At 33.3% G+C, this 13,790-nt stretch overlaps 1 protein-coding gene across 2 annotated transcripts in view; it reads left to right on the top strand.

The window, feature by feature from the left end:
* LOC124356621 (methionine--tRNA ligase, mitochondrial) overlaps positions 1-13,790 on the top strand; it is a 34,745-nt gene that overhangs the window by 15,052 nt on the left and 5,903 nt on the right. The window contains exons 1-4 of one of the 2 annotated variants that reach the window (XM_046807727.1): positions 701-1,130; positions 3,753-4,030; positions 5,499-5,730; positions 7,131-7,383. In XM_046807727.1, coding sequence (XP_046663683.1) covers positions 995-1,130; positions 3,753-4,030; positions 5,499-5,730; positions 7,131-7,383 — 899 coding nt within the window. In that variant the 5' untranslated portion in view covers positions 701-994. Of the gene's footprint in view, positions 1-700; positions 1,131-3,752; positions 4,031-5,498; positions 5,731-7,130; positions 7,384-13,790 lie in introns of those variants that run through there. The other variant, XM_046807728.1, reaches the window with a different exon arrangement.

The following is a 13,790-nucleotide window of genomic DNA, read 5'->3' as shown; positions in this document are numbered from 1 at the left end:
CATTTGCAAGCAACTTTAACGCGGGCTGTACCGTAACATGTGGCTTGGCGTAGTACTACCTTGTGTTAGTAAAGTAGATTTTATAACAATATCAAAACAAAAATAATTAGACAATGCATAAAAACAATACTATCAAGTCTTGCAAAATTAATACATTTATAAAATGTATTAATTTTTCGCATTAATGTGTGTGCATGCGTTTGTGTGTGTGTGCGCGCGCATGTATTTACTATACAAATTTATGAATTTTAATAGCACAAGCTGACACAAATTAATAATTTTCTATAAACATAAATTTGCAACAATGTGTTAGTGAATTCAGAAGTACCACCGTGGGGTTATTTTCGCGTGTCGCTGACTATGTAATTGCAAGCCTAAATGGTACTTATGTATGGGATTTCATCATCTTGACAAATATATATCAGATATATCTATCTCCTTAGATTAGCCAACAGTAGATGGATGATCGAGTCTATCCATCATTGATTAATCTATAACAAAGAGGCCCGTCATGAATCTGTAATTTCATAATGATTTATTGAAAAAGGAAACACAAAAACAAACAAGTGTGCATAAATGTTTTCGTGTTAAATGAGGCTGTTTGGTTTCATAGCTAGCCTGTGTTTTTGTGTTATTATAATGTTTGCACCCAAAACAAGAAAAAAAGACCATTGCCATATTTTAGCTCACTCTCTGTCGTCTGCTAGAAGGCCACAGTCGTAAACAAAAAGATAAACAGTTCAGCTGATTATCACTCGGCAGGCTTTTAGTTTTAGTTTTGTTTTCATCCTAAAACATTATAAATCAAATTATTATTACACACATACATTAAAAGTAAAAAAAAAAAAAAAAAAAAACAACGTGCTAAAGGTGTAAAAGTAGCGAGATTAAATCAATTGAAATTTTTTATTTTGTATTGAAATGTTTCTTTCTAGTGTATAAAAACGCCATGTGGAAGTATTGTTTAATGAAAGTGTTATAATTCTTAATCATTATGAATGTATATTCTGGGGTGTTAATTTTAAGGTTAGGTAACTCACTTTGCAATTATACAATTGTTAGAAACTTGACTGGAAGTACCAATCTCAGAAAATACTTTATAACGACTCCTATATTTTATGTTAATTCATGTAAGTTTATTTGTTTTAATTTTAGAAGTATTTTATGTGTTTAAAAAATTGATGCTGCATGAATTTGTTGTAGTCTTACTTTTTATGGGGTTGTTTTTATTGAACAATTCAATATATTATCCAACTTCGATATGTAAAAATCATACACAATAAGAATTATAATAAATTACTGTAACAAGAAGAATCTCATACATTACAATACTAAATCGTAAATTTAACATTACAAAACAACAAAACCAACTATGCCCTAGACTTAGATATCAAAGAAACCTTACAATATTTATAACTTGCCCAGCTTGATATCACTGAGTAACCGCTTTTGTGAAATGGAGGAAAGAATTCTCCCCATGTTACCAGGAGCCAAACACATTTTGAAGCCATCTAAACAAATTTCGTCACTTGTGAGAAATAGCTCACATAGCCTATTTTCCTCATATTCATCGCCATTTTCAAAGTCTCAAACTATTAGCTACTTCTTGCTATTCATTGTTTACATTAAAATTACTATAACTAATTAGTTGAATAAATTGTAATATCGAATTATTCCTTCAGATAAAAACGTTGAACCATTCAACAAAGAAACAACCAAATAACGAGTATAGGCTGCTTATTAAAGTCTACCCCTTTTTATTGCTAGATTCCAATGATTCCGGACTTGATAATAATAGTTTACACAAAATCAACCAGAACCATTATAACGGTAATTTTCTCATACCTGTCAATCCCTAGAATGTTTATTACAACACTCGTAAAGATAACTGTGCATAAAAATCTTACATACAGCTTGAATGAAACACCTGTTGGTCTCTAAGTTTTCTTCATGACAGGTTTAGTAACTCACTGAACTCGTTTCTTCCAAATTAATGGTATCCCTTTTGTTTTAGTTTTTAACATCTTCAAATGATTTGAAAATTTTTACTTAACTGGAATAGTAATGTTACTTTAGTATTAGTATTATCTGGAGGCCAGTATTTTTGGAACAGTTTTTCTTACCGGAGACCTAAAAGAACTACATTATTAGAAAGAACAGACTTTATTCGACTTACTGTGAAAATTACATGTCATTATGACGATCAGTTCTTCTTTCAAAGTGAAGCGATGTCAGCGAGAAGGATGCCACTCTGTTCCCATCTATTAGTTGTTTTCAGGGTATCAAAATTGTCAAGTGTTTTGTGGATCAGACAGTACAGAAGGGGTTGACGACGAACACGATTGTGATAGTTCACTGGTGATTTTCATATTTTAGACTTTTTTTTGGAGTTCACATATGTATGTATGGTTGAGAGGCACACCCAACTACATTTTGTAACATTAAACTACAATTATATACCTTATCTCCATCCTAACTAAAAGTAAGGCTGTAGATCATTGGTTATAATCCTGGGAGAGTTACAAAAATTAATGTGGACTATTTCTCCATACAAACAATTAAGAAATTAAGTTCTTTGCCACAAATGTACTGATTGTTGCAAAGCAAAAGGACAGCAAAAGTTATATGTGGACTGTTAATTAATAATAATATTAAGGAAATACCAGTTCAAAACATTAAAAAAAGGATAAATAAGTAAAAGAGTTACCAAACCCCAAATTTCATTATATAACTGTAGGCTAAGTATAAGTGTAATAGTGTTGTAATTGTTAATACAGACAAGAAACAAACTGTTAAGTAGACGGAGACAGGAAATCCAGTCCAACAAACATAAGTTTACTTTTCACGTGATTTTGATGAACAAGTGTCACAAAGATATCACTAAATGAATGTAATTATAATACTTATTCAAAAAGGACTTTGGAACTTTGATAATTCATTTGTTGATTCATAGTACTTAGAGCTAACTTTGAGGCCAAAATGTTAAAAATATGTTATATGCCTTATAACTAAGGATGTTCAGTGTGACTTCTGTTGGTTATGTTACACACATTCCATCTGTAATCAAACTCACTGTAACACTAGGAAAAAAAACATTAGATTCTTCCTATGAGCTCTGGTAGAGAAGCTGGTAAAGGAGGTACACACAATATTCTTGATGAATCCTCAAAGGAAGAAATCGAGAGATGTCATGTTCCGGGGATCATGGGCCATGCAATTGGCGCATCAATGCCTATCCGTTTACCTGGAAAACAGTTATTGAAACAATCCAGGACAGGAATGAGGTTGTGGGATGCTGCGGATCTTGCATGAAGTAAACTTTGCGTTGTGGGTTTCATAAATCTGTTAGGTTAAAAAGTTTTCCAGTATATCCAGGTACACTTGATAGTTCTCTTATTCCTGAAAAAAAAATTTCACTGAGGACAAGAACCTCAACAGTCATCCTCCGCAGTATTGACTATGACCTATCAATCCACCCTTTTATCCGAACATCTCGACATTTGCACTTAGTGATTTGTAGGGTTGTGGTGTCGCAGATCTCGAAACGTAGTGTTACTGACATTTTGTATCACTAAACAATGGCAAATGTCCAAAAAAATCCTGTTTCCTTCACAATCCTTCCAACCATCCAAAATAAACTTCAAACAAAGAATATGGCACTATATTCTGCTTAGTGGCTGAAACTATTTCAATTGTTTAGACTAAGCGTTGAACGTTATTTTCTTATTTTGATATAATTGTTATTGTTTTAGCACCTCACATTGGACATCTCTACACGGCACTGCTGGCCGATGCTGCTCAACGGTTTCAGCAGCTCTTGGGAACCAAAGATATTTTATTTATGACCGGCACTGATGAGCACGGGGCAAAAATACAACAGGCAGCGTCAAACGCAAAAGCTCAATCAAAAGCGTATTGTGACGAAATATCGTCACAATACAAGGAACTGTTTCACCAGTTCGGTGTTAACTATACCCACTTTATTCGTACAACAGATGATTCCCATGTCAGTGCCGTGCAACATTTTTGGGTAAGAGCTATTTTTAGTAGAGCTTAAGAGTGTTATAGTTTAAGTTTTAAATCACAAAGAAATTGACATCAAAAACGTGTAAAAATGTTAGTAACTTTTAAGGAACTAAAAAGTAAGAGAGTAACAAAAGTTATTCAAAATTGATAACACACAAATTTTTTAAACCGGCGCCAAATAAAAAAATGTATTGTAGTCCCCTTCCATGCCCATGTCATCACATTTCCAAACAGCTGCTTTCTATGCCCTCTAATAGTGTTTATATGAAATACTTAGTGCCGTTTAATTGCTACTAAACTCTGACGGTCAACTATTACGAAAGCATGTGGTGAAGTTTTACCTAGGTGTTAGAAACAATACGTTATTCTTCTAGATTTTCAGTCACATTTTTTAATTTGCTATCTTAATTTTTGTATTTTATGTTTTGATTGTGCTTCAGTCAGTATGGCAGGTAGTAGTTGTACAATAATAATGATAAAGACGTTTTATCAATTTTAGATGTGTCTGGATGCGTAGTTTGAATTAGGCATTCAGCAGTATAACTTGTCTAAGAATGAAGGCAATGGGGAATCAATCACAACCTGACGTAACGAATCAGGAGAACCTGGCCTGACGGCAGTTTTATGAATGAAGATATCGCTGAAGTTGATCATGGTGTTGGGTGGGAAATACGCTACATGTGTTGCAAATAATCAACACTTAAAGGATCAATAACACAGCTATCCTGCATCTACATATTTCCCCCCTATTGCAGTTCTTACAATTAATTATGCAATTTTTAATGTTCGATAACCAGCAAAATGAAATAGTCACATAGTTTATTACATTACATCATAACAATGGATGCAATATTGATAATTGCAATATTTAAGTTTCCGTGATGTATAAATATTTATTATTATATACTATAAATCAACGTGGTATTTTTTATTATCAGTGAAAATTTGTTAGGTTGCTTCTTTAAATAAAGCTCTTAGTTATAAAAATAAACTGAATTTTTCAATCATACGTAAAAATGAAACATACATTGTAGTGTACATTAGAATATTACGTACATTAGCAAAATATTACTTAGTAGACTGAAATGCAAAGTGTGTGTATCTTTTCAGAAAAAATGAAATCAACAAAGGTTCAAGAGTGAATTCTATTAGTAGAAAATAGCGGATGACAATAAAGCTAATCCATGTGCAGTAGCTGGAAAGCAAGATCATACGAGTTATTTGTGCTGCAAACTGAGAAAATTACATTTTACTAAAATTAAGTGTTGGGGTAATTTAGCTCGATGATTGAATTTTCATGACATTCCCATTGTAAATAATTAATTGTGTATTAACAATGCATCATGAATGTAATTAAATACAAATAAACCTTCCAATCGTAGTTACCGAGGAAATACCCTAAAAGGTTGGTATTTTTCCATTACAAGATATAGTACTGTGCGACTAAAACAGAATTATGTTAATTATTTCAGAATAAACTAGTGAGCCAAGGCCACATTTATGAGGGGCAGTACGCTGGCTGGTATTGTGTGGCCGATGAGGCCTTCCTCACAGATGCCCAGCTGACGGAGAAGATAGCAGCTGATGGCTCCAAGGTCAAGGTCAGTGCTGAATCTGGCCGACCTGTAGAATGGACCGAGGAGAACAACTACAAGTTCAGACTCAGTAGTTTCCAGAGTGATTTACTCCATTGGCTGAAAGATGGTGGGTTTCAGTTTGTTATATATATATATATATATATATATATGTCTTAATAGTGAAGTTCGACCCCACTTGAACTTTTAAGTTGAAAATTATATATGATCATAGCAAGTATGTGGTAATAGAAATGTGTTAAGTGTGGTTCCCATTTTTACTTGTTATAAAACAAACAAACTTATATGCTATTCACAGATCTTTGTTAAAATTAGTCTCGAATAAGTGTGCTCCTTTTTATATGATTTTTTTTTTAAACATGTCCCAAACAACATCACGGAACTTCTTTATTTTTCCTTGGGCAATTGCCTTGGGCAAAATAAAAATCAAGCTCTAACAAGATTTATTTATCTCTAACAGATTCTTAAAGGTTTCAGAAGATCCAGTACTTTTTTCCAGTCAGGGGACACAGTTACTTGCCCTGTGACCAACATTTGGATCTGATGTAGAGGATGATCTGAAAAAATGACAGAATTTTAGCATTCATGAGATAACTTCACTTTTTATTCAAAGTGCTAAAGTCGGAAAATTTATTATGACTCAAGCACAAGCTAGTGATATCTTGGGCTATAAAAAGTGGTGGCTACTTTTTTATAAAAGGAGAACAGTATCCGAAGAAAGTAAAAGAAAGCCATGCAATGAAAGATTTTCATTTGCCATAAGCACTTTCACTTTTTGTTCAGCTTGGAGTGTAAAGGGTTCATAAAAGCGTATTCCACAATAAACGGACTGAACTGCCAGACATTTTTCTTGGCCACGCAGCCTGGTCAAGTAACGCCACCTGATAAAAGAGCTTACCCAGTAGGTAAAGTGCCAATAAAGCTGAACAAAATTCATTCAAGACAAACAGACTTATGATTTATATTCCAGATAAACATGAGGAGTTTTATGGCTCGATTTTGATCTGGCCTGAGAGCAATGAAGAGCTAGAGAACGACTAAAAGAGGATTGTGTGTACACATGCTGAAAAAATGAACTTAATATTTCTGCTCTAGGATAAGGTCAGATAAATGTTTTAGTAAGATACTCTTTTGTTATGAAATAAAATATGTTATTTCAAGTAAAAAGAACATATTTATTGTCCCAAATTTTAAAAATTGTTAAAAGGGCATGAGTCAATACATTTAAAAAATTTGTAAAAAATTACATTTTTTGAAAACAAAATTTGAACCCACGTGAAAACTTTACATTCCACCTATACTTTGCTTTGAATCTCAGTTTGAAATATTATTGCTATTTTCCTGTATTATATATAGTTTTTTCGTTTTTCCAAAAGTCATACAAAACTGACAAATGCCCTTTTAACATTTCACGATTTGAATGTGTAACGTAGCATACATGGATTATCTATGACATACACATGCACGACATGTTATGCACACATTAGTAATTTCTTTGTGTGCTGCTAGAGAGAGTGGTGCGGCCAGCCAAGTTCCACAGTCAGCTAGTAGCGTGGGTAAAGGATGGCGTTGCTCTGCAGGATGTGTCTGTGTCGAGGCCAGCTCACCGGGTACACTGGGCTGTGCCTGTGCCGGGTCGTAGTGACCAGACTGTCTACGTGTGGCTGGACGCTCTGGTCAGTTACCTAACGGCAGCTGGATACCCAGACAACCTGCATTCTTGGCCTCCTCGCTGCCAGACCCTCGGGAAGGATATACTCAAGTAAGGACTGTTCTGATTAGAGATGTGCCAAAAGAAATGGAACAGTTCCATCAGAACGTTCCAGAACAGGAATGGATCTTGAATAGTTCACTTCTTCGGAACTCCATGTTCTGTCAGAACGGTTTACTAGACATGCCAAAATGGTTCCAGGCATTCTGGATTTGTTAAGCGGAACAACTAGGCTGGTAAAATGTTCCAGTTCCACTCTGGATTCCAGGCAACCACAATATTTTCATGTGGCAACCTGTACTTAATTAATTTGATTGATATATTCAAATCATTATAAATTTATACGTTACGAACTAATAATTCATATATAACTTTTAGTGTCCGTAGACTTAATCAATCAACTTTACCAAATTTCATTTTCGCACAGCTATCGTTTAAGGCTCTCTCTAGCAATAAAAATATTTCTGTTTTAATTTGGGATCAACAGTAGTAATTGAGTAGTAAAGTTTTAGTACTGAAATAAGGAAATTTCTTTGTAAAATATGTATTTATTTTACTGTTTGAAGGTAACCATCTAAATATATAATTATGTTTCAATTTCATTCATTGTATTTTATATCATTATTTTAAAATATGTGAATTTCAATTCATTTGAGAAATATTTCTTATTGTGTTTGTTGTTGTTTGATTAAAATTGTTTAGTTTACTTTGATCACCTATACTGACGGTATTGGTAGATGAGTGGATTTATTTATGAGTGGATTTAGGATTTAAATTGATATTTGCGAATATATCACATTCACAAAGTTTAATTTAATGGAACTGTGTTTATCTGTGATGCACGAAAACAACTTAAGCAGATAGACTTTGTGTTTAAAATTCAAATATTGGAACATAGTATTGTATTGTACCGGAACAAAATTGGCCAGAAACTTAAATAATTAGACAAGCACTATTGGAATGGAACGCATGGAACTGGAACTATCTCACGGAACTAGTTCCGAGCCTGGAATGTTTCGGTCAGAACGGTTCCAGTTCTGGAACGGCCTGGCACACCTCTAGTTCCTATACCTGAACCCCATATACCCACCATACAATTGATTTATAACATGCTTACATGTGAACTTTAGTTTTGGAAACGGTATATATGATCAAACAAAATATCTATTACAGTAGCCATAAATAATCTAGAATATATTTATTAGGTCACTAAGTGATATTTGTGTCATCTTTATCTCAATTTGCCAACCAATTGAGTAAAAACTCCCAGAAATATACAAGTTACCATGGTAAGGTCATTTAGTGGATAGCTAATGTATAGCACTTACCAAATCAATCGAGTCAAAACTGAAATAATTTTGATTAAAATTTTAAATAAATTAAATAAATCTATAAATTCTCTGTGTTGCAGTTAAACACTGAGATACAGCCGTTTCTCAATAAATCAAAAATTAATTTTCAAAGCTCAAAAATTTGTGTCTCATTGAAATCCCTCCCTCTCAGTCAAATATTTGGAATCTGCTGTGTCAAGCAAGAGAGGGGTTTCAAGTTAAATGAAAAATATTCTGGCAAGGTAAGAGGGTAGTAAACAAAGCATTGCCAGCAATGTAAAGAAATGTATTGACAAACAAAAATGTTCCAAACGGCAAAGCCAAAAAATCATCACTTTCAATTACAATTCAAAATGCTCAAAAAGATCTAATTATCGTTAATAAAAAATGGTGTTCTTATTGTATTGATCCTTTCAGTGCCATGCAAAAATATTCCATGTTACACCATTTTTGCACTTCAAATTTATATGTATTTGCATGCTCTAAAGTGCTAGAGGTAAAACAGAGTACCTAGCAGTACTTTACTAAAACTTGTATTATTCAAATGGTATGTTAATGGTATAGTTTTGCCATGTTATCTCTTATTGGTTACCAGTTAGTATATGAGACAAACTAAATGCGTAATGTATGCCCTGTCTAATGGTCTATCCGGATAGGCAGTATTGAATAAACAAACTGCTTCATGAACATTTCTCTCAGCTTCACCATTAAACAATATAATCTCTATTTTATCCTCATTTTACCAGAAATTTTTATTACATAAGAAATAACAATGGAGCATAACATAACTGGACTGAATGTGTCTCACATACTAACTGGAAACCAATAAGAGATAACTTGGCAAAACCAGCTATTGGTATTCACAGGACTTCCTAATGGACTTCTGTCAGACAAAACAAGACCTAATAAATGCTGTTATTCATGGTTGTAGATTCCGTGGGGGTTCACAGCACCTAATCTAATAGCACCTAATCTCACAGCACCTAAAATTGTACCGTCTAATAGCACCGATTCTCATAGCACCTAATATTATAGTACCTAATATCACAGCACCTAAGGAAATGCCGAGAGTGCACGGCACCTAAGCAGATCGTGCTGGAGTTTTATAGCACCTAATATCACACCTAAAAGGGAGTGGTGGGGATCGCCGGAGGGGTAGGCCGCCACCACTGTCCTTGGCCAGTGGGCGACCGTCCGTTGAGTCGCGTGGTTAGGGGAGAGTTCTGAGTTGGTTATTGACCACGTGCTGTGCGGGTTGCATTAACGCGCTCACCAGAAGAAATTTGAAGGCGGTGGACCTTTAGTTTAGGAAATTTATAGTATGACATATTATGTTATTTTTACCGGATCCGGCGACCTCTCCACACACACTAAACATCTCACTTAAAAACGTCTACCACATTAAAATATACCCCTTTATTACATCTGAAAAAGTTTGACGGCTTAGGTAGTGTTAATCTATATATTATAGCGAAAGTGAGATTTATTAAATTATGTTTTGATTGTGATAATCAAAAATATGAAGAAAAACACAGTTTTCTTTTAAATTTAAGCTTTTCTCCAATTTAAATCCTCCTAATTCAAAAATAATTACAGTTAAAAATATAAATATATCATTTGTTGTATGTCTCTTAAAGAACTACATACTGATATTTCAGAGTTCTAAGTTAATAATTATAGGCGTAACAAGTTTTTTGGGAAACTCATTAGACTTGTATTTATTTATAAATCACGCAATGCTTATTACTAATAGTCTTTACTTATGAGTGAGGGTGCAGAACAAGCGAGGTACACAGTAACTGTGCCGGAACCTCACTACATTATGGCTTAATGAAAAACACATACCAACTTGGCCCCCGTGTGCCAAAATCACAAGATAAAATATCGACAGTTCTATTTTCACACAAACCACAACAGGAAAATGTTTAAATTAGGCTTGTATGATTCTGGTAAATATATTAATTTAAGGAAAGGCAATTAAATTATCCATTTACCCAAAACAAACATTTAATTAAACTTATATTTGTAAATTCACTAACAGATAATTTGAGGGAAAATTAATATTCCTCAAAGCGAAGCAGCCAGAATACCTTCCATAATCCTATCACCATCGTCTTTGTTATCGGTGTTATATTTTCACTGTTTACCTCATGTTTCCGGACACAGTCTTCCGACGAATTTCTGTCCCTCAGTCAAAATATTAGTAGTCTCTCTACAGCCTCCCCCAGCAATCATTCATTGGTTCAAGCGTTATCAATAACTATTGTTGTATTCTCTACAACTTTCATCCAACAATCAGGCGTAGTCTTTTCCCAAAGCTTCTTTACAAATTTTGTGATAGAATTAATAGTGAACGACTTATTATTTTTGCGATATGTAAATTAATTTAAGCCCATATTAGTTCAATCGCGTGGAGCTTGACTGTCACTAGAAGTTCAACTTTTTCATATCTGAACTAAAAGTGACTTCTTTCTAGTAAAACCATCCTGTAATTTTCTGCCTTATATCTTTTGCTCATAGGTGCTTTAAATATTTATTTTGAATTATACAGTGTATTATACATAGCAATAACTACATCTTTCATTAATATAATCCACCCATAGGGGTAGAAATGGACTTGGAATTCTTAGAAGACCTTCCCTATGTCCTATGTAACATAAAATGTGGCACACACATGCCTCATAACTTTCATAGAAAATCAATAGCGTCTTTATGAAGATTAACTACCATAGCGACTGAAATATAAAATTACAAACCCTAGAAAAAAGTATATTATTATTTTTCATCTTCCTGCTATCCGAAAAAAGTTTAAATTTCACACACACACACACACACACACACACACACACACACACAAACACACACACACACACACACACACACAACACACACACACACACACACACACACACACACACACACCACACACACACACACACACACAAACACACACAGAGAGAGTTCTCGTCATATAAATTGATTATACAACGTATGTTAAAGAAGATAAACCTAGATTACTCGTTTTCATGGAAGTAGTACCCGCTATAAAAAACTACGTTTTGCTTTGTAAACTTCCTTTCCTTATTTACTTGTAAACTTCCTTTGTAAACTCGGGGAGCCCATTGTCTTGATAATGTTTTTTTAGTCTGCCTAGATCAGGTTATTTCATGCAACATCTTTATTTTTTCTTTCTCGGATCGTAATGGGGCTTATTTTAAATATTCAAACGAATACTTTTTCTGAAACATCTAAAACCTTGCTAAATCCAAAAGTACAAGTGACACATTTTATTTTAATTTTTCCATAATCCTCTATTGATGGATCTGACAAACCATTTGTTTTCACATTGATTGGAATGTCGTACTTAGTAATGGAAGAGTATTCTCTGCGCAAAAACTCGTTCATGCATATTTCTCCATTTCAGTTCATAAATGAACATTTTACTCTACAGTGAAAAAAACAACGTTCCACTGTATCACGCTGAAACTGCTATACGGATTGTGCTGAAAATTTGGAACCGGTATAGCTTTTGGTCTGAATTAACACTTAGAGTAGCTGTTAACACTTTCAGCTGAAGTTTATCAAAGAGGCAGAAACATGTGTTTACATTTAGATTTGAGTAAATATGGAATTATTGTAAAGTGCTTAATCAGTAGTGTAATGTAGATTGCAAATACGAAGTTATTTAATTTTAAAATTTAGATTGCGCCAATGATCAATAATCCATCTAATACAATAGAAAATGCTATTTATACGCTGTTATAACAACTACCATATTGTATAAAGCTGTGAATGTTTGCACATAACGTAATCTTATCTGGTTAGTTCCTTTAACATTGTGTATGGCTTTTTACTGTAGTTATTGAAAAGCAAATGGAGATAATATTGCCCTAATACTTGAAGCATATACCCCTAATACATATTTAGCGATCGGTAAAAATATCAAAATCACTTAATCATCAAAATTTAACCGAAGTTAGATTCCGAAACCAACATATGAGACCAATCTATTGGTTAGCGCAACAGCATAAATCAATTGTGGAACTATAAATAGATTAGACCCGGGGTGAATTTAAACGACCAGAACAGACCCATATTGACCGCAGCAATTTTTGAGTTGTACGATACACTTTCGTCATTGGGATAAAAAGGCTAACTCTTATAGTTACAGAAGCCATGGATGTGGGAGGGAAATACTAATCTTATAAAAACTGTTTCACTTTACGACTTCAGGATCCCAAATCTCTGTTCTTTAATCTTAAATCTAAATTGGATCAGGAGATTGGAATAGCTTTGAGTGACTATCGATTATCTCTAGACTGTTTATTATGTTATAGAAAAAGAATACATAGATATATTGTCCAGTTTTTTCAACAGAAATTGCGTGCGAAGCCGCGGGTAACTGCTAGTATATATATAATATATATTATATATATATATATATATATATATATATATATAATATATATATACTGAATATATATAACTGCTAGTATATATATATAAGTATATATATTTAAGTATATATATAAAAAAAAATTTGCTGTCTACGTATCTACTGATCAAGCACCGTTCTGAAATTTAATTTGTATTAAAATGTTTCTGCCTGTTTTACGAACATGAACTGAGTGTCAACAACTTTTAAATACTCAGTTTAAAATTCGATTATGAAACAATATTAGAATAGTTTTCAAATTGTAAAATATTCCAGGCAACTATTTTGATCCACCTTTTCTTATAAAATTTCTTAACATTTCAACGGATGACTAAAAATTTGTCGAAATAAGAATATGTTGTGATTCATTTTTATGTGTAATATGTAGGTCTTATTTTGTAATCGTTACTATGGATATTATTTCATATAAGCCTTTTTTCAAAGCCCATAAGCCAGATTGAAAGAATTTAGACATCTTCACCTTTTTAAAATGTATACTCATGCCATTGATAGACAACAATATGCACTTCTTAATAGAATATTAAAATAATATTCTTAAATAAATTTTTCAAGTTCAAGTTAAAGTTCAATCTTCTTTATTATCTAAAAATACATAATATAAATAAAATTTACCTCCCAGTGCACCTCAAGCCACGCGTGCGGGAGTTCAGTTGAATCATAATTACAATTAT

Source organism: Homalodisca vitripennis, chromosome 3, assembly GCF_021130785.1.
Source record: "Homalodisca vitripennis isolate AUS2020 chromosome 3, UT_GWSS_2.1, whole genome shotgun sequence".
NCBI classification, from domain to species: domain Eukaryota; kingdom Metazoa; phylum Arthropoda; class Insecta; order Hemiptera; family Cicadellidae; genus Homalodisca; species Homalodisca vitripennis.
This window is presented reverse-complemented; position numbering and strand designations above follow the sequence as displayed.